The sequence below is a fragment of the Betta splendens genome, chromosome 10, assembly GCF_900634795.4.
Source record: "Betta splendens chromosome 10, fBetSpl5.4, whole genome shotgun sequence".
Classification (NCBI taxonomy): domain Eukaryota; kingdom Metazoa; phylum Chordata; class Actinopteri; order Anabantiformes; family Osphronemidae; genus Betta; species Betta splendens.
This window is the reverse complement of record NC_040890.2, coordinates 20,212,849-20,232,093: the sequence shown is the minus strand read 5'-3', so window position 1 is coordinate 20,232,093 and position 19,245 is coordinate 20,212,849. Positions and strand designations below refer to the sequence as shown.

Genomic DNA, 19,245 nt, shown 5'->3' with positions numbered 1-19,245 from the left:
ATTTTATACAGAAAGATTTGGACAGTTGTGTAAGCATTTTAGTGCACATCATACTGTGTATGGATTTGTATTTGACAAATTAAAACATTCATACACAGTATGATATTTGGTAAAATGCTTACACAACTGTCCAACTATAAAGATAAAATAAGGTAAGAGTGGAGTAGAGAACAATAATCATTATTGATTAAGAATAAATAAAGTATGAAGTATGAAAAAAAGTTTAATGTAAACCTTAAGGAATGTGACTAATGTAAAGTGTAAACACATCCAGGTGTGTGCATTGTCTGTACAAAGAGCAGATGAGCCTTGTTCAGGGTGGAGCTCTGCTTTAGAACCCTTATGGCCAGTGGGTTCTCACCTCACCTCAGAACCAAGGCGCTTTCCTGACTGCAGAGAGAACATTCTATTGTGTATTGTATTGAGTCTATTGTTGTGATCCGTGATCCTGGTCGATCCTCCTGGCTTTGTTCCTGCACCGCGTGCTGTTTGAGTGCAGGTCAGGTAGCTCTGTGCAGATGATCAGCTGATTGCATCACCCCCTGAAGAGCTTTCCTCTCCCATAAGCTGCTGTTCCCAAACCAGGTGATGCTGTTTCATAGTCGTTGAGACAATGCAGGAAAGGGATGTCTTTGGGACACAAATGATATTGGATGTTTTGAAGAAGGTGGGGATTATACACTAGGTTGAGGAGACATTGAATATTCCTGTGAACACAGGTGCCAGCTGGCCAGCGCATGGCTTTGAGGACTCGGCCCGAGATTCCGTCTGGTCCTGCTGCATTCCTGGTGTCCACTGCCCTGAATTCTCTCGATTATCAAAGCAAGCGTGGTAAGTGTTCAGCTCATTTGCCATCGATTTTCTCTTATCATAGGCTGATGACGTGCCCAGAACGCTGCACAAACACACATTTTTTAAACTTGTCTTTATTACAATTCACAGACTGGATAGAGATCATTTAAATAGACGTCATCTAAAGGATACAAAAGACAAACACAAGATTATAGTAATGCATTCCAGTGCATTGAACCAAAAAATAACCTCAGGATGTGTCCTGCAGCTCATAGATGCTTATTTTACTTTAAATTTGAAAAAACAACACATGGTGTGCATGAGTGAATGAAGCCCTGACTGCACAGCGGTGAACTGGAGAGAAGCTGCTAGTGGAGGGGAAAAGAGGAGGATGTAACTTTTGTGTGTGTGTTTTCTACGTTAATTAACTTATTTTTCATTAAAGCATCTCAAACCAGCACCAAAGTATTTTTATGCCATTTGTTCCTTTAGAAACAAATTGGAGCTCTGTTCCAATCTGACATTGGGAGAATGCAGCATCTACAGGTTTATATGGGGGTCGACCCTGGAGGTTTGAATATTAAAAATGCAATGGGTAAAATGCACAAATGTACTATGAGCCTATATAATAGCACTGACTGTTTCCCAGGGACTTCTAAGGACATAATGTGGCCCCAAACATTGGGTCAGTCCTGAGCAAGATCATTTAAATCAGCCAATCCATAGACAAAGAAATGTAAATTTGGTCACTGGACAACCCATCAGTGACCCGTAAGAGTTTTTTATCCAAATCTGTTATCCCATGAGACGAAAGCAAATGACGGTTTCTGTGGTAAAGAAAGGCTCTCGACATAGAGCTGGAAAAAACTGCACCAGGAATGATATACTATTAAACTGAATGAATGTGGATTGGCCTGAAAAACTACAGCACAGCAGAGGTCATGGTGTACATAAGAATACTACAGAGAACTGTTGAGGACACGAATGTATTGTAAAGTACATTACAAGTACCTTACAGTACATTACTGTACAGCAGAGGACATGAGAGAATGTTAAAGTACTGAAAACGACTAGTGCATTAGAGTACTGTGCAGTTCTTTAGGGTACTGTAAAGTACATTAGAACATGTGGACCATAGAAGACTCTAAAGTTCATTGGGGCTCTGTAAAGAACTTCAGAGTACTACAGGGCTACAGAGGACTGTAATCCAGTTTTATGACGTACAGAGTACTTTAAAGGGTTACTGCAAAGTAAGCAGTATTTTATAGTACCAAAGAGTACAGAGTACTGTAAAGCATTACTGTGAAGTACTGTGAAGTACATTGAACTCAAATGCAGTACTGCAGAGTACACAAATGCAGCACTGCAGAGTACAATAAAGCAGTACAGAGTAATGTCAGTTAAAGGCCTCAGTTAAAAAACTAGTAGAAAATATGTCATCATCAGTAGTTTCACACAATGATGTGCGAGGTTGTAGCAAAGAATTCTGGGAGTTTGTGGTCGCTACATTTGGGAAGCGCCTCGCATCTGGGCCTCTGTCCTTCATCTGCTCTCTAAGGCAAACTGATGGAGGAACCCGAGCAGCAACTACAACACACAGCGACTCTTGGAGGGCATCACACGACAGCGTGTACGTATCTATGCGTATATACTCAAACATGGTTACTGTGGCTCTACAGGTTGGACAGTGTTGGTAGAAAGATCCAACTGAGGAGTCCTCTGAGTCTGTGGTGTAGAAGCAGCTGTGTCTCAGCCTCATGGTTGCCAGTGTTTTCAACAATTACCTCACTGTATGTACATAAATACAGGATGTTCTAGGTCTGACAGAAGATCCACCCTCGGCCTGTGTGTTCAGTCTGAGCTGCTCAGCCCTGCAGCAACAAGGTCCAACCAGATGGTGGTGCTGCGGCACTGCAGTGGGAATCTGCTAAACACGACTGGAGCAGGACGGTAGCCTCGAGTCACCGCACTTAGCAGCTGGGGTACTGCAGCGGGGAGAAGGGCTTCACTCAGCTTTCTTGATGAAAATCTGAGAGAAGAGGAACCAGAGAAACAGCCAGTATGAGACACAGAGCATGGACCAGTAATGACCAGTAAGGGACACAGACATGGACCAGTATGAGACACAGACATGGACCAGTAACAACCAGTATGAGACACAGACATGGACCAGGATGAGACACAGACACAGACCAGTATGAGACACAGACACAGACACAGACCAGTATGAGACACAGACATGGACCAGTAACAACCAATATGAGACACAGACATGGACCAGTATGACACACAGAGCATGGACCAAGATGAGACAGGGACACAGACCATAATGAGACACAGACATGGACCAGTATGAGACACAGACATGGAGCGGTATGAGACACAGACACAGACCAGTATGAGACACAGACATGGACCAGTATGAGACACAGACATGGACCAGTAACAACCAGTATGAGACACAGACATGGACCAGTATGAGACACAGACACAGACCAGTATGAGACACAGACATGGACCAGTATGAGACACAGACACAGACCAGTATGAGACACAGACATGGACCAGTATGAGACACAGACCAGTATGAGACACAGACATGGACCAGTATGAGACACAGCCATGGACCAGTATGAGACACAGCCATGGACCAGTATGAGACACAGACACGGACCAGTATGAGACACAGACATGGACCAGTATGAGACACAGACCAGTATGAGACACAGCCATGGACCAGTATGAGACACAGCCATGGACCAGTATGAGACACAGACACGGACCAGTATGAGACACAGACATGGACCAGTATGAGACACAGACATGGACCAGTAACAACCAGTATGAGACACAGACATGGACCAGTATAAAAACACGGACCAGTATGAGACACGGACCAGTATGAGACACAGACATGGACCAGTAACAACCAGTATGAAACAAAGAGCATGGACCAGTAACACCCAGTAAGAGACACAGACATGGACCAGTATGAGACACAGACACAGACCAGTATGAGACACAGACACAGACCAGTATGAGACTCAGCCATGGACCAGTATGAGACACAGACACGGACCAGTATGAGACACAGACACGGACCAGTATGAGACACAGACATGGACCAGTATGAGACACAGACCAGTATGAGACACAGACATGGACCAGTATGAGACACAGACACAGACCAGTATGAGACACAGCCATGGAACAGTATGAGACACAGCCATGGACCAGTATGAGACACAGCCATGGACCAGTATGAGACACAGACATGGACCAGTAACAACCAGTATGAGACACAGACATGGACCAGTATAAAAACACGGACCAGTATGAGACACGGACCAGTATGAGACACAGACATGGACCAGTAACAACCAGTATGAAACAAAGAGCATGGACCAGTAACACCCAGTAAGAGACACAGCCATGGACCAGTATGAGACACAGACATGGACCAGTATGAGACACAGCCATGGACCAGTATGAGACACAGCCATGGACCAGTATGAGACACAGACACGGACCAGTATGAGACACAGACATGGACCAGTATGAGACACAGACCAGTATGAGACACAGCCATGGACCAGTATGAGACACAGCCATGGACCAGTATGAGACACAGACACGGACCAGTATGAGACACAGACATGGACCAGTAACAACCAGTATGAGACACAGACATGGACCAGTATAAAAACACGGACCAGTATGAGACACGGACCAGTATGAGACACAGACATGGACCAGTAACAACCAGTATGAAACAAAGAGCATGGACCAGTAACACCCAGTAAGAGACACAGACATGGACCAGTATGAGACACAGACACAGACCAGTATGAGACACAGACACAGACCAGTATGAGACACAGACATGGACCAGTATGAGACACAGACACAGACCAGTATGAGACACAGACATGGACCAGTATGGACCAGTGGACCTGCTACCAGGTGGTTGAACCGGCCTAAGCCACACTCTGTGGAGTTGTTGTGGACCGGACGGCTGACCGCGTCTCACCTCGCTGAGGATCACCCACACCGGTGAGTCCGTCATCACCGTGAGGCGCATGGCCTCCAGGGGCCCGAACGTGGCGTCCACCTCGCCCTCTGCGACCCCGTTCTGGAAGGTTCCTGCAACGGACGAAGAGGAGGAACGTGACTGAGGAGGAAGCAGCAGATCAGATTAAATGAACGCTGGAAGAAAGCACATTTGTGCTTCAGGACTCGTTTTAGGTTTTTTTAATTATTCACGGTGGTTTTATTTTTACAGCTGAACCTTGGTAAAACTTTGATCCATAACATCCTTCAATCCTGCACTAAATCCAGATGTGACCATCAAACGTCAGCGGTCACTAAGATGCTGTTGTGCTTTGTGTCTGGTTTCCGTTCATTTGTTATTTCCCTCATATCGTTACTGTTTGTGGTTGTGGGCGTCCGGCTGATGTTCAGCTCGACTCCACCTCAACACAGAAATAATCCCTCAGAGGATTTGTTCACTGGATTATGATGCTGGCTGTGATGCTCCCAGGTACCACTGTGACTGTAATCCCAACAAAGAGCAGCTCGTGTTATTGTTTATCATGTTTATCACTGGGAATAATCTGTGATTATTGTGGCTCCGATTCAATAGCCAGTAACATGAACCAACATTTAAAAGACACTAAAGCCAGAGGTTAAAAACACATGATCACATCTGAGGTTTCTTTGTGACCCACAGCGGGCAGAAGAGAAAACACCATAATCGTCTGTCCTGGCCCTGATCAGTTCACCCGGGGCCAATGTGACCTCTGACCCCTACAATCCTTTAGTCATGACAACAACAGGATGGTGCGTCAGTGTGTTGATGTAGCTGTGATTAGTTCTTCAGTTGTGTGAGTTGTGGAGCTTCTTGCGTTTCGTCACAGATCTTTGTTCTGACCTATGACCTTCAGATGTTTGACTTGTGATGATTCTGTGCAGATGCAGGACACATAAAGGCAGCTCACAGCAATTAATAGAGCGAAGGAGAGTCGAGCAGATCGATCTGCCGACGCAGCTGAAAAATTGATGAAGGGGATAAAGAGCTGCTGGTAATTTATGGTGAGGGAGGGATCAGACATCTTGCTCTTTCCGTGCTTCCCCTCGTGCCTCTGCCGTGTTTACAGTGGAATGAAGGGCAGCATGTATGGATTTATGAAAGGTTACATTGAGTCCTGCAGGAATGTGGTCAAGCTACTAACAAGAGTAGATCCCTGCAGCAAGTCTGAGTTAACGTCTGAACGCTGACAAATCAGTGAATGTAGAGGGACCTGCTGACGCGGTCTGACCTATTCTGATGAACCCGTCTTCTGTCCGCTGGTACTTTGGTGTCTTCTCTCTGGCTTCTGTCAAGGCCTCTTTGTCTGCCTGAATGTTCTGGAACACAAAAATGAAGGAAGCTGTTTCATTTGAAGCATCACTAACTTAACACAAATTCTAAAATTGGCTGGGATGATTCACATTAAAGCTATTAACTTAATAAACATGAAACGTGTCAGCCACAAAATATATCAAACAAAATCACCTTTTGTTAAAAGAATAAACATATAAGTGTAGATTTACTCATATGGATAAAAAAGACAACAAACAAGGACAAATCCATTAAGATAAAACCATTTAACTTGAATTATGTCCAGTTGAATGAAAAGGACAGATGTCATGAAGGTTTGTGAATCCATTAGTTCCAGTTTCACACAACTTCATTTTTTGTTGTAGATTTTCTACACAAAACGTTTCACTGACCAAATTGTCTCCTTCACATATTCACACATTTCCTTAAATCTTTCTTTAATTCAACACCAATCCTGTACCAATATTTGAAACCTTCACAACTTTGTTTTTGACATTACAGTATTTACTGGTGATGAATTGGCCTGTGCTCCATTGTTTCTCATGTTTATCTCTTGCAGTCATCACCATCCTCCCTCTTCTCCTGGTCAGCGTTACCCTGGTAACAGCCTCCATCCTCCATCGCCCCACCCTCCCCCTCCTTTAAGTGTCTCTTTATCTCCCTCGCTTTTTGGTCTCAACAGGAGCTCCTCTTCCTCTCTCTCTGTCCTGCTGTGACACTTGGTCTTAATCAGCCCTAGTCTAATAGCTGACCACAGAAGAAAAAGAAGCAGTGATCCATCACTCTGCCTTCATTTCCAAAAACCAGAGGCTAAGCCTGTTCTCTCATATAAGGTGGGATAGTTCAAGTAGGAACATTTGGCTACTGTCACTAAGATGTATATGTTAAGCTCAGTGTAATTAAACGGAACGGTGGGTAAAAAGCCCTCACACAGAAAGTGGATAATGCTTTAGCTTTTTTTCCTTGATGATGCAGTTATAGAACTTATACACAAGCTATACAGTAATTTGAAGACTCACATCGAACGGCAGAACCTCAACCGATGTGTTGAAAAGTTTGTCTCCTGGATGTTCGATGTTTCCACTACGAAAGAAATATCTGACAGACAGAAATTTTAAGGTTTCTACTGTAGTAACACAGGAGCACAAAGTCAACAGTTCTAAAGAAGGTGTCAGTGTGTTGACTGTACTGACCTCTCAATGCGGACAGGGGTGAAGAAGCGTATGCGTAGGAAGTCCCCAGCTACAGGCGTGAAGGCCCAGAAGAAGTCCTCACCCAGGTAGGCCTTCTCCAGCGTAAAGTGCTGGTACGTCTTTAGGCTGGTCGTCACCTCTGCCAGTGGGTTGGCGTGGCCCTTATGAAGCGTTTGTTTCCCAAAGTCCTTATCCTGGAACAAAACAGTAACAGTGCATCAGTGACCAGCAGTGACCATCAGTGACTACCAGTGACGACCAGTGAGCATCAGTTACCATCAGTGACGACCAGTGAGCTTCAGTTACCATCAGTGACGACCAGTGAGCATCAGTTACGACCAGTGATGACCAGTGGGCATCAGGTACCATCAGTGACGACCGGTTACCCTCAGTGACGACCAGTTACCATCAGCAACAACCAAAGAGCATCAGTTACCATCTGTGACAACCAGTGAGCATCAGTTACCATCAGTGACAGCCAGTTACCCTCAGTGACGACCAGTTACCATCAGCGACAACCAGTGAGCATCAGTTACCATCTGTGACGACCAGTGAGCATCAGTTACCATCGGTGACGACCAGTGAGCATCAGTTACCACCAATGATGACCAGTGAGCATTAGGTACCATCAGTGACGACCAGTTACCCTCAGTGACGACCAGTGAGCATCAGTGATGACCAGTGAGCATCAGTTACCATCAGTGACGACCAGTGAGCATCAGGCACCATCAGTGACGACCGGTTACCCTCAGTGACGACCAGTTACCATCAGCGACGACCAAAGAGCATCAGTTACCATCTGTGACAACCAGTGAGCATCAGTTACCCTCAGTGACCACCAGTTACCATCAGCGACGACCAGTGAGCATCAGTTACGACCAGGGATGACCAGTGGGCATCAGGTACCATCAGTGACGACCGGTTACCCTCAGTGACGACCAGTTACCATCAGCAACAACCAAAGAGCATCAGTTACCATCTGTGACAACCAGTGAGCATCAGTTACCATCAGTGACGGCCAGTTACCCTCATTGACAACCAGTTACCATCAGCGACAACCAGTGAGCATCAGTTACCATCTGTGATGACCAGTGAGCATCAGTTACCATCTGTGACGACCAGTGAGCATCAGTTACCACCAATGATGACCAGTGAGCATTAGGTACCATCAGTGACGACCAGTTACCCTCAGTGACGACTAGTTAACCTCAGTGACGACCAGCTACCATCAGTGACAACCAGTGAGCATCAGTTACCATTAGTGACAACCAGTGAGCATCAGTTACCATCAGTGACGGCCAGTTACCATCAGCTACAACCAGTGAGCATCAGTTACCATCTGTGATGACCAGTGAGCATCAGTGACGACCAGTGAGCAACAGTTACCATCAGTGACAACCAGTGAGCATCAGTTACCATCAGCGACAACCAGTGAGCATCAGTTACCATCTGTGATGACCAGTGAGCATTAGTGACGGCCAGTGAGCATCAGTTACCATCAGTGACGGCCAGTGAGCATCAGGTACCATCAGTGACGACCAGTTACCATCAGCGACAACCAGTGATCATCAGTTACCATCTGTGATGACCAGTGAGCATCAGTGACGGCCAGTGAGCATCAGTTACAATCAGTGACGACCAGTTACCATCAGCGACAACCAGTGAGCATCAGTTACCATCTGTGACGACCAGTGAGCATCAGGTACAATCAGTGACAACCAGTTACCCTCAGTGACGACCAGTTACCATCAGCGACAACCAGTGAGCATCAGTTACCATCAGCGACAACCAGTGAGCATCAGTTACCATCTGTGACGACCAGTGAGCATCAGGTACCATCAGTGACAACCAGTTACCCTCAGTGACGACCAGTTACCATCAGCGACAACCAGTGAGCATCAGTTACCATCAGCGACAACCAGTGAGCACTGTCAGCCCCACAAACACTCCAGGTTTAGTTCAGTGCACGATGCCACTGCTCGTATGATGAAATCCTCTATACTTTGCTGTTACCGATCCAGATACACACCAGTGAACAGCCGTAGCCTCAGAGTTATGACCAGACTCTTCATAACCCTACCAGAACTTTGATATTTTAGCTCCAGGTTTTTTTTTTAACTTTTCCAGAGTAGTTTCCTTCACATAGTTTCCAACAAAGAATGCCAACAGAAGAATGCATCTCACTTTGGCTCCTTCTCTCTCTAAGACACAGTGAACCTGTCAGGTTGGAGGGTAATAGCTGTGTTTAGCCTCCATCTCTGCTTGGCCCCATGCAGGCTGGCCCTCCCTGCTTCAATCTCCACATGGAGGAGCTGCTGGTCTGGGACGGCCGGATCAATACACAATTGATTGGAGCAGATTGCTGCAGCAGTCAGCCGAGCTAATATCCATTGCTTCTAACGCAGTAATCAGAGGTATTAAGCCGAAGTCTCGGTTCCGAACTGCCACCGCTGCGAGCTGTGTCTCACCGAGCTTGACTGCAGAGGCTTCAATCTTCAGCCCCCAGAGACTAAAGCTCCTGTTTAACTCTCTGAAGTAAACTTTCCTACTGACAGCTGCCCAGGACACTCAGCTGTTCCCTGCTGGAGGAGTCCTGAAGCTTTGCTGTTCCACAAAGAGCCAAAATGTGCCACTGAAAGAGAAGGTTCCCCTTTGATGTGACAACCATTGCTTGCTTCAGAGGAAAGGGGACGATCTCGGTCTGCGTCTCGTGCTTTATATGCAGGGGCCAACGTTCAGTCAGTAGATTGACAGAAACGAGCAGCATGCAGGCAAAGCCTAGGAACCAGCCGGTGGTCCAGCCCTGAAGCTGTGATGACACAGGCGGTGGATGAATGAGTCAGTGGTTCACAAGGGAGAAATATAAAGATGCAACAAACTGCACCTTTAACAACACTTAGCTTGTTACTATCTTATCCTGGACCTGCAGGCTCAAAATGATTTTAGCCAGAATCAACAGAAACTAAACGAGGCTTCACGCTCGTTCAGTACCTTAAGTTTCTGTATCTTTCCAGCCAGAGACGAGTGGGTGCCAACGTGCTGAAACAGCGACGGTTTGAACCGGATCCTCAGGTTGGCTTTCTGCCTGTCGCAGTGTTTCTGATGGAGAGAGAGGAGCAATGGGTGAAACCGCAGAACTAGTGCTTGGTCTCTGCATTTTGGTCGAGACACTACTCACCGCATCCTTCTCGGGATTGCACACCTTGACCCACATGATGTGGTCCAGCAGCCAGTCGATGGGCTTGTCTTTGTAGAACATCAGGATGAACTCCACGATGAGCGACAGGTCCAGGGACTTAAACATTTTACCTGTGAGAGAAAAGCATCTGCATTATTCACTGAGCGACGGATGAGGCTTTCTGGGCTCACAGCTGAAACATAAAGTCACGACAACATCAGCACTGCACGCTAATTGGTGAAAGGCTGCTGGTTCAACTCCCAGAGCAGCTGCGGAAGATCAGGATGAGGAATGCAAAGCTAAAACAGTTTCTCCACTTTAATGTGAGACCACTGAGTCGTGACTGATGTCAACATGCTCTGTGGGATCTGTCAGAGATTCAGCAGTTTCATTGGCCACACGGCCTTAGAGAATCTACAGATATGTTCATTCTGATCGTTTTCACTCAAAGCAGCATCACAAGGATTGGTAGAGTTCAAAGGTTAAGGGTCACGCCAAGCAGGAATGGCTGTTCCCACCAGGCCACCAACGGACTCAGATGTTTTCACCAGACCCCCTCTTCCAGTCCATGTCCTCATCCGGCTCCAGCTTTACAGTCAGTTCACTCCCACTATTTGCTGTTTACTAGATCACTTTCAGCCATTTTTCCATTTGTTGTCTGTTTCCTAAGATCAGTATTTAACATTAAACAGCTCACAGTGATATAAGTAAACAACATGTTTCATATTTCTTGCTAAAATGCAGTTTTCTCTCCTCTGCAAGTTTCTGCTTGCCACCATGTTCTCAACATGTCGTAGAGTCTCTGTTTCTGGAGAAACCATCCTTTAATGTTCAGACGCTGGAATGACTTTGCATGTTTGTAGTTGAGCTCTGTGTTGAGCAGAGACTGAACAGACTGAGTTTCTAGAAGAAAGCTAATTAAAGGCCAACTGCGAGCCGAGCCCTGCTCCTGCCCTCTTCTGGTCCGGAGTGATGGCTTTGGACATGTCAGCCTCTGAAGGGCCGGATGTCCGACAGGGCAGCAGAGCCCCTCACCCATCCCTCCGCTGAGACGTAAATGAAGCTGGACTGAAGCTAAACTTAGCAAATGCAAAGCCCATATTCCAACAGTTGAATTAGAGTGCAGCCCTGCAGCACCGCAGCTCTCTCCTCTGTCCGATTTAATTCAGTGAGTCAGCTTCAGCCTGATGAATTTATCAAAGCAGCCGCTGCTCGCAGGCGACTTGGGTTCACAGAGGATTCATAAGGTCAGATATGAAAACCTGAGGGAGGACTGGGAGGAGGAGAAGGAAGCGATGACTTCTGATGCATGGATGCAGAAAGTGCATGTGCTCCTGCATTCTCTCCTTACATCTCTTCAAGCACCACTTCTGTGCCTCTGTCTATTTAAAACAAGCTTCACTGGCAGAGCAACAGGATTCATGCTGCCAAACGTTCTGCCAACGAAGTACTGTAACACAGGAGAGGAGAGGAAACGGCAAAGGAAGCAGGAGAGGAAACAGCAAAGGAAGCAGGAGAGGAAACAGCAAAGGAAGCAGGAGAGAAAACAGCAGAGGAAGCAGGAGAGGAAGCAGGAGAGGAAACAGCAAAGGAAGCAGGAGAGGAAACAGCAAAGAAAACAGGAGAGGAAACGGGAGAGGAAAAAGGAGAGGAAACGGGAGAGGAAACAGCAAAGAAAGCAGGAGAGGAAACGGGAGAGGAAACAGCAAAAGAAGCAGGAGAGGAAACAGCAAAGGAAGCAGGGGAGGAAACAGCAAAGAAAACAGGAGAGGAAACGGGAAAGGAAACGGGAGAGGAAAAAGGAGAGGAAACAGCAAAGGAAGCAGGAAAGGGAAACATCAAAGGAAGCGGGGGCAGAAACATCAGAGGAAGCGGGAGAGGAAACGGGAGAGGAAGCGGGAGAGGAAACGGGAGAGGACGCAGGAGAGGACGCAGGAGAGGAAACGGGAGAGGACGCAGGAGAGGAAACGGGAGAGGACGCAGGAGAGGAAACGGGAGAGGACGCAGGAGAGGAAACGGGAGAGGACGCAGGAGAGGACGCAGGAGAGGACGCAGGAGAGGAAACGGAGAGGACGCAGGAGAGGAAACGGGAGAGGACGCAGGAGAGGAAACGGGAGAAGACGCAGGAGAGGAAACGGGAGAGGACGCAGGAGAGGAAACGGGAGAGGAAACGGGAGAGGAAACGGGAGAGGAAACAGGAGAGAAAACAGCAAAAGAAGCAGGAGAGGAAACAGCAAAAGAAGCAGGAGAGGAAACAGCAAAAGAAGCAGGAGAGGAAACAGCAAAAGAAGCAGGAGAGGAAACAGCAAAGGAAGCAGGAGAGAAAACAGGAGAGGAAACAGGAAAGAAAAAAGGAGAGGAAACAGCAAAGGACGCAGGAGAGGAAACAGCAAAGGAAACAGGAAAGAAAAAAGGAGAGGAAACAGCAAAGGAAGCAGGAGAGGAAACATCAAAGGAAGCAGGAGAGAAAACATCAAAGGAAGCAGGAGAGAAAACAGCAAAGGAAGCAGGAGAGGAAACAGCAAAGGAAGCAGGAGAGGAAACAGCAAAGGAAGCAGGAGAGGAAGCAGCAAAGGAAGCAGGAGAGGAAACAGCAAAGGAAGCAGTAGAGGAAACAGCAAAGGAAGCAGGAGAGGAAACAGCAAAGGAAGTAGGAGAGGAAACAGCAAAGGAAGCAGGAGAGGAAACAGCAAAGAAAACAGGAGAGAAAACAGCAAAGGAAGCAGGAGAGGAAACAGCAAAGGAAACAGGAGAGGAAACGGGAGAGGAAACAGCAAAAGAAGCGAGAGGAAACAGCAAAGGAAGCAGGAGAGGAAACAGCAAAGGAAACAGGAGAGGAAACGGGAGAGGAAACAGCAAAAGAAGCAGGAGAGGAAACAGCAAAGGAAACAGGAGAGAAAACAGGAGAGGAAACAGCAAAGGAAGCAGGACAGAAAACAGCAAAGGAAGCAGGAGAGGAAACAGCAAAGGAAACAGGAAAGAAAAAAGGAGAGGAAACAGCGAAGGAAGAAGGAGAGGAAACAGCAAAGGAAGCAGGAGAGGAAACATCAAAGGAAGCAGGAGAGGAAACAGGAGAGGAAACGGGGGAGGAAACAGCAAAAGAAGCAGGAGAGAAAACAGCAAAGGAAGCAGGAGAGGAAACAGCAAAGGAAGCAGGAGAGGAAACAGCAAAGGAAGCAGGAGAGGAAACAGCAAAGGAAGCAGGAGAGGAAACAGCAAAGGAAACAGAAGAGGAAACGGGAGAGGAAACAGCAAAAGAAGCAGGAGAGGAAACAGCAAAGGAAGCAGGAGAGGAAACAGCAAAGGAAGCAGGAGAGGAAACAGCAAAGGAAGCAGGAGAGGAAACAGCAAAAGAAGCAGGAGAGGAAACAGCAAAAGAAGCAGGAGAGGAAACAGCAAAGGAAGCAGGAGAGGAAACAGCAAAGGAAGCAGGAGAGGAAACAGGATTGTGGGATAACTGATGCTACTGATGCTACTGAACATTAGCTCTTCTGTCCGTTCAGGTCTGAACTGAACGCATGTGGTTTCTGTTGTCTTCACTGGATAAAAAAATTCAACTACATAATAATAAATCACTGTGGAGAAACGATAACACACATAATGTCATAACTGATTGTTTTTCTGCTGCATTTAGTCGGATCAATAATTCACGCTTATAGCGTTGAAACGAAGGCCTGAGCTCAGAAGCAGCAGTGAGTCGACACTGAGCCGAGCCACTGACTCCACCTTGGCATCTGGCAGCATTATGGTCAGTTTGAACCTCAGTGATGACCATCTGCTTCTCAGGTGACGAACAAAGGCAAACCCTCCACTTCATGCAAACAGTGAGTCATAAACAGCAGGTAGGAGCGATGCCGCTATTGCTGCATCAGTGCTTGTTGCCGTGTCTCAGCCTCTGGAGGAACAGCGAGGTGCGTTTGATTCGTCTCCAGGCTCAGCGCAGACAGGCTGAGCACTCAGGGACCTATTAGGACAGTGGAGCTGCCTCCCTCTTGGGACAAACACCTGCCTGCACTGTGTAGGCTGGAGTTGAAACCTGGGCCTCTGACGTGCTCCCTCAACATCATCAAGATCAAGGTCTGAGCAAAGAACCTGACTTCAGATCTGGTTCAGGTGAGGAGCTCCATGTGTCGGATCCAGGATTAGTGGTGGCAGTAATTAAGGAGCAGCTCACACACAGATTGAAGCTTCAGTTAAATCCCCTGCATCCAGAGCCACGCAGCTGTGCACAGCTGGAGAGCTGGACGTCAGCTCCTCAGCTGCTCCACGCTGCTCTCTGTGTGCACGAGGGCGGCTCGTTGTGTGATGACATGAAGTCACTCAGAGCTCGTACCCACGCTGCAGGACGTGTAATCTAATCACACACCGACCCTCCATGATTAGACTGAGCCTCTGAGCTCATTGTTGTTGTTGTGACTCACCGATGAAGCCGAGTTGGGAAAACTCCAGGATCATCCACTCCTCCGACGGCTGCTGCAGCGCAAAGTTCTTCATGGTGGTGAAGTAGTTTGGACGGGCAACGATGTCGTCCTCCAACTGTGGGGGGGGGGGGACAAGTGATGAATTCAAGAGTCACACACATCCCATCACACTGGATGTGGTGAATCCTCGACTCCGACCCAGCAAACCCACGGTCCACCCCCTAAGCAGAACCCAATGACCTGCGCCGCTAAAGGCCTCATGACCCGTCCCCCGACCAGCAGCCCCGCTTCACGTCACACCGGCTCCGACTGCGGGATCAAAGCAGCGGGCCGGGCCAACGCCTGTCCGTCATGTGGTGCATCAGACTCAGTAATTTCAGGCCTTTGGCGCCGGCTGTAGAATAAGACTCCAAGCTGAGTCGTTGTGTCTGTTGTCGCTCTATGGTTTTGAGTCTGTTTGTCGTTGTTTGCTTCCTCGTAGTGGCAGATTGCTGGTTGTTCGTCAAAGTCAGTGCCTGATTTACCAAAGGCTCTACAGCCAGATGAGAGGATGGTTGTGAACACCCTCATGACAGGATGTGAGGGTCAGCAGAAAAACCTACAGGACCTCCTACCTGGACGTAGTAAGTTCCTTTAGTCTGAGCGTACATCATCAGGAAACAGTAGTCCAGATTCTGCTTCGTCCTCCACCTGAGGAAGAAGAGGCAAAAGAGGAGGAAGAGAGGGTCAACATGATCACTGCAGGAATATCAGAGAGGATTCACTTTTACCCCCACGGCTTTAATGGGGGTGATGGGGAGTCAGAACCAGCCTGAACACAAACACACCAGTCACAAAGCAGTACCTGCTCAACGTCACACGGTTCAGAAGCTTCAGATTGCGACGCACAACTTTATCAGTCGCTCATAGAGGAAGTCAGCTGTCACTCAAACGCACAAGACAAACCAGGGACGAAAGCCAACGGAGCGTTACGCGCTTCCTGAAGCTGCTTCTGATCCGGCTTTGAACATGCTGCTGAACGGGCCGGGTCATTTTCTCCCCCTGAATGTGACCACGTGCTCCTGTCCAGCACAGGAGCAGCTTTGTCTTCCTGGGAGGAGCCACTGGCTGCTGACACACAGCGCCCGGTGCTTTCAGAGGGACCACAGCCTTTCAGCAGCTGCTGAATGGGTGACTCAGTGCAGAGGTTAACATCAGCATTTACTCACCATCTTCAAGTGGTTCAGTCAGTTCTCATCAAAGCCTGTGCCACTGAGTGTACATCCATGAGCCCAAAGTCCTGCTCCGTCCTCTGGGCTCAGTAACGATGTGAAGGGCTGAGCCGACATTTAATCTACATAAAACACCTCAAACTCCAGATGAGCTGTGCATTTGAACTAGGCAGCTAGAACCCACTGGAGTCTGCTCCGTGTAACAGGAATCTGGACCTTGGTTCCCAAAGACAAAACAAAACAGTGGAGAGTCATCTGAACCGGTCTGGGTTCAAACGGGGACAATCAGCTGAGTTTGACTCAGCAACAGAAAATCCTCCTGCAGCGACTGAACAAGCTCCACCAGCTGAAGTGTGACACCTGGTTCAGTTTGGGCCTTTAATGCAGAGCAGCCTCGTGTGTGCAGGTCATACGTGTGTTTGGAGCTGATAACAACGGGACTCTGGGTTCACTCATGTCGGATCCTGAGCCAGAAGAAGGTTTAACTATTACAGCACCTCCACATCTGTAACCGCCACAGATGTTCAGTTCTCCACTACACTACTGAACTCAATGACCGCTCACTTAACATAGATATACACACACACACACACACACACACACACACACACACACACACACACACACACACACACACACACACACACACACACACACACACACACACACACCTCACTCTCTCCTTGGGGTCTCCGAAAGACTCTCGCAGTCGGGAGAAGTCGGGGTAGAAATGAGTGGATGGAGAGACGACCTCCAACAGTCCCGACTGGATCTCTGTAGGAAAACTGAAAGAGACAAAGAGAGCGAAGTGAAGGAAAACATCCAACATCACAAGTTTCGTAACTTTCAGGTACAAATAGGAAACAGAGTCAGAGAAAAAAAGGAAAACGAGAAAGAACAAACATGGGAAGAAGAAACATGAAAGAAGAGAATCGTTGGAAAAACAATGACCAAATGTAGGAAAATACTGTAAAAAAAGGACTGACTGTCTGCAGCTTCAGTAACAGAATCATCCACCCCCATGTGTGAAGAGAGACCTGTCTACCTGCTGCTGCACTACACACGCAACAGTCAACTACATGTGCTCTGTTCTTATGCTTTCTCTCTGTTTTCTGTCCTGTTGCTGTTGTGAGGTGCAATTTCCCCGCTGTGGGACTAATAAAGGCATTCTTATTCTTATTATTCTTAAAAGAAAGGCAGGATTGAAAAGAATGAAGGGAAAAGGATGGAAAAAATTCAAGAGACGATAATCAGGATTAACAAAAAGAGAATAAAAAGAAAACCACAACGGAGGAAAAACAGCAGGAGTTATGGAAAACTGGGATTAAGGAGAGAAAGGACAAGCAGGAAAAATGAAAAAGGGGAAAGAAAAGATAGAGGGCAACGAAGAGGGAAGGAAAGGGAGGATTTGAACAATTGAGGAGGAGAGATGGATGCATAAAAATAGAAGATAATCTGGATAAAGGAAAAGTAGAAGGAGACAATTTGAGGAGGATAAAATATAAGGAATTAGGAAATAGGAGCAGGAGGTAGAGAAAAATAAGAAGGAGCGAGGGAGAGAAAAGGAAAGAACAGAAGAAAGTAGGACACATGGGCGACTGAGGACGCTAAGGAGGAAGGACAGATGAAGGTGAGACAAAAGAAGAAAATGTCCAAATGGTGTTTGTGCTGCAGCTCCGATGTGTGTGTGATAAATGAATCATGTCAACGGTGGACGGCTGTGAACGAGCACACACAGCTGTTCAAACACATTCTAGCATCAAACAACAAACCAACACACGCAGGAAGGGAAGAGCCCTTCTGCCATGTTGCCATAGAAACAGCATCCCATCACGCACATGGACTTACAGGCGCTTCAGGTTGTCGGCTACACTGCTGGCGTACTGCTGCTCGGCCTGAAAACACACAGAACACAGTTAGTGTCAGCTAGGTTAGCTGTGATTAGCTGCTAGCTTCCATTAGCTGCTAGCTTTCATTAGCCGTTAGCTGTGATTAGCTGCTAGCTTTCATTAGCCGTTAGCTGTGATTAGCTGCTAGCTTTCATTAGCCGTTAGCTGTGATTAGCTGCTTGCTTCCATTAGCTGTTAGCTTCCATTAGCTGTTAGCTGTGATTAGCTGCTAGCTTCCATTAGCTGTTAGCTGTGATTAGCTGTTCTACAGCTGTAATTAGAAAATGTCTTCTGACTTCACATTTTTCTTTAAATTAATTCCAGCTCCTACAGTGAAACAATATTTACTGAAGAGTCAAGAATTTGAAATAAACATCAGTCAGACACCGTTTTAGCAGAGTAGTTTTATTTCAAGTTTAATTCCTGCCATGTGAAGTTGTGTTCACTTAAGCTGCTCTGCCACCAATGTGTGGTTGTGATTGAGATGCAGTTAAAGTTTCAATCAGATCCTGACGCTTTAGGATGCTGCTAATAATCAGAATGAAAAACATTTAATCAATTTATTGAGAACAGTGATTAATTCATTAGTCATAAGATGTTTCAGAGACACACAACATGGGCTGTGGCTGAGATCATTTGCCCATTTCCATGATTTCGGCACCAAAACATCAACAACTTGAGCAATCTGTGACGCTCCGAGTCCAGCCTCCTGCTCCACCAATCACAGAGCAGACGCGCTCCCGGTGGGATCCAGGATCCAGGCCTCCGGCGCTGAGGGTCACGCTGAGGTCACATGGTTTGAGCAGCCAACAGCGCTGCAGTGTGTCGCTCTCTGCAGAGGGCTTGTGGTTTGTTTTGGCGTCCTGGAGGTGCCAGCCGGGTGGAGCTTACCACAGAGCTGAGTGTTAACTTGAAGCAGACGACAGCTGACGCCTCTCACTTTCAGATACAGACTCTGTGTCTCTTTTACACACAAACTAATCTAGCTCCGTTTTCCTCTGTGTTTTTCCAGAGTGGAAAACTCTTTGAAGCAGCGCTGAGAACATCACTGTCCCTCAAAGTTGTGGCCTTTGCTTCACAGTGAAGTGGCTGTTTGGCTGAAAAGCTGCAGGATCTTGTGCAGTTGGGCAGAAGTGAAAACGTCCACAAGGACTTTCCAAACCTCCACAATCGGAGCCTGT

The 19,245-nt window shown here is 47.2% G+C and overlaps 1 protein-coding gene across 1 annotated transcript in view; it reads right to left on the bottom strand.

Moving 5' to 3' along the window:
* Positions 1-908: 908 nt before the first annotated feature.
* The window catches only part of mgat4b (alpha-1,3-mannosyl-glycoprotein 4-beta-N-acetylglucosaminyltransferase B), a 39,719-nt gene continuing 21,382 nt past the window's right edge, over positions 909-19,245 (bottom strand). The window contains exons 5-15 of the mRNA XM_029164559.3: positions 18,024-18,070; positions 16,847-16,960; positions 15,579-15,654; positions 14,965-15,079; positions 10,544-10,674; positions 10,357-10,464; positions 7,366-7,559; positions 7,192-7,270; positions 6,111-6,198; positions 4,823-4,935; positions 909-2,821 (exon numbers count right to left, since the gene is read on the bottom strand). Coding sequence (XP_029020392.1) covers positions 2,798-2,821; positions 4,823-4,935; positions 6,111-6,198; positions 7,192-7,270; positions 7,366-7,559; positions 10,357-10,464; positions 10,544-10,674; positions 14,965-15,079; positions 15,579-15,654; positions 16,847-16,960; positions 18,024-18,070 — 1,089 coding nt within the window. The 3' untranslated portion in view covers positions 909-2,797. The remainder of the gene's footprint in view (positions 2,822-4,822; positions 4,936-6,110; positions 6,199-7,191; positions 7,271-7,365; positions 7,560-10,356; positions 10,465-10,543; positions 10,675-14,964; positions 15,080-15,578; positions 15,655-16,846; positions 16,961-18,023; positions 18,071-19,245) is intronic.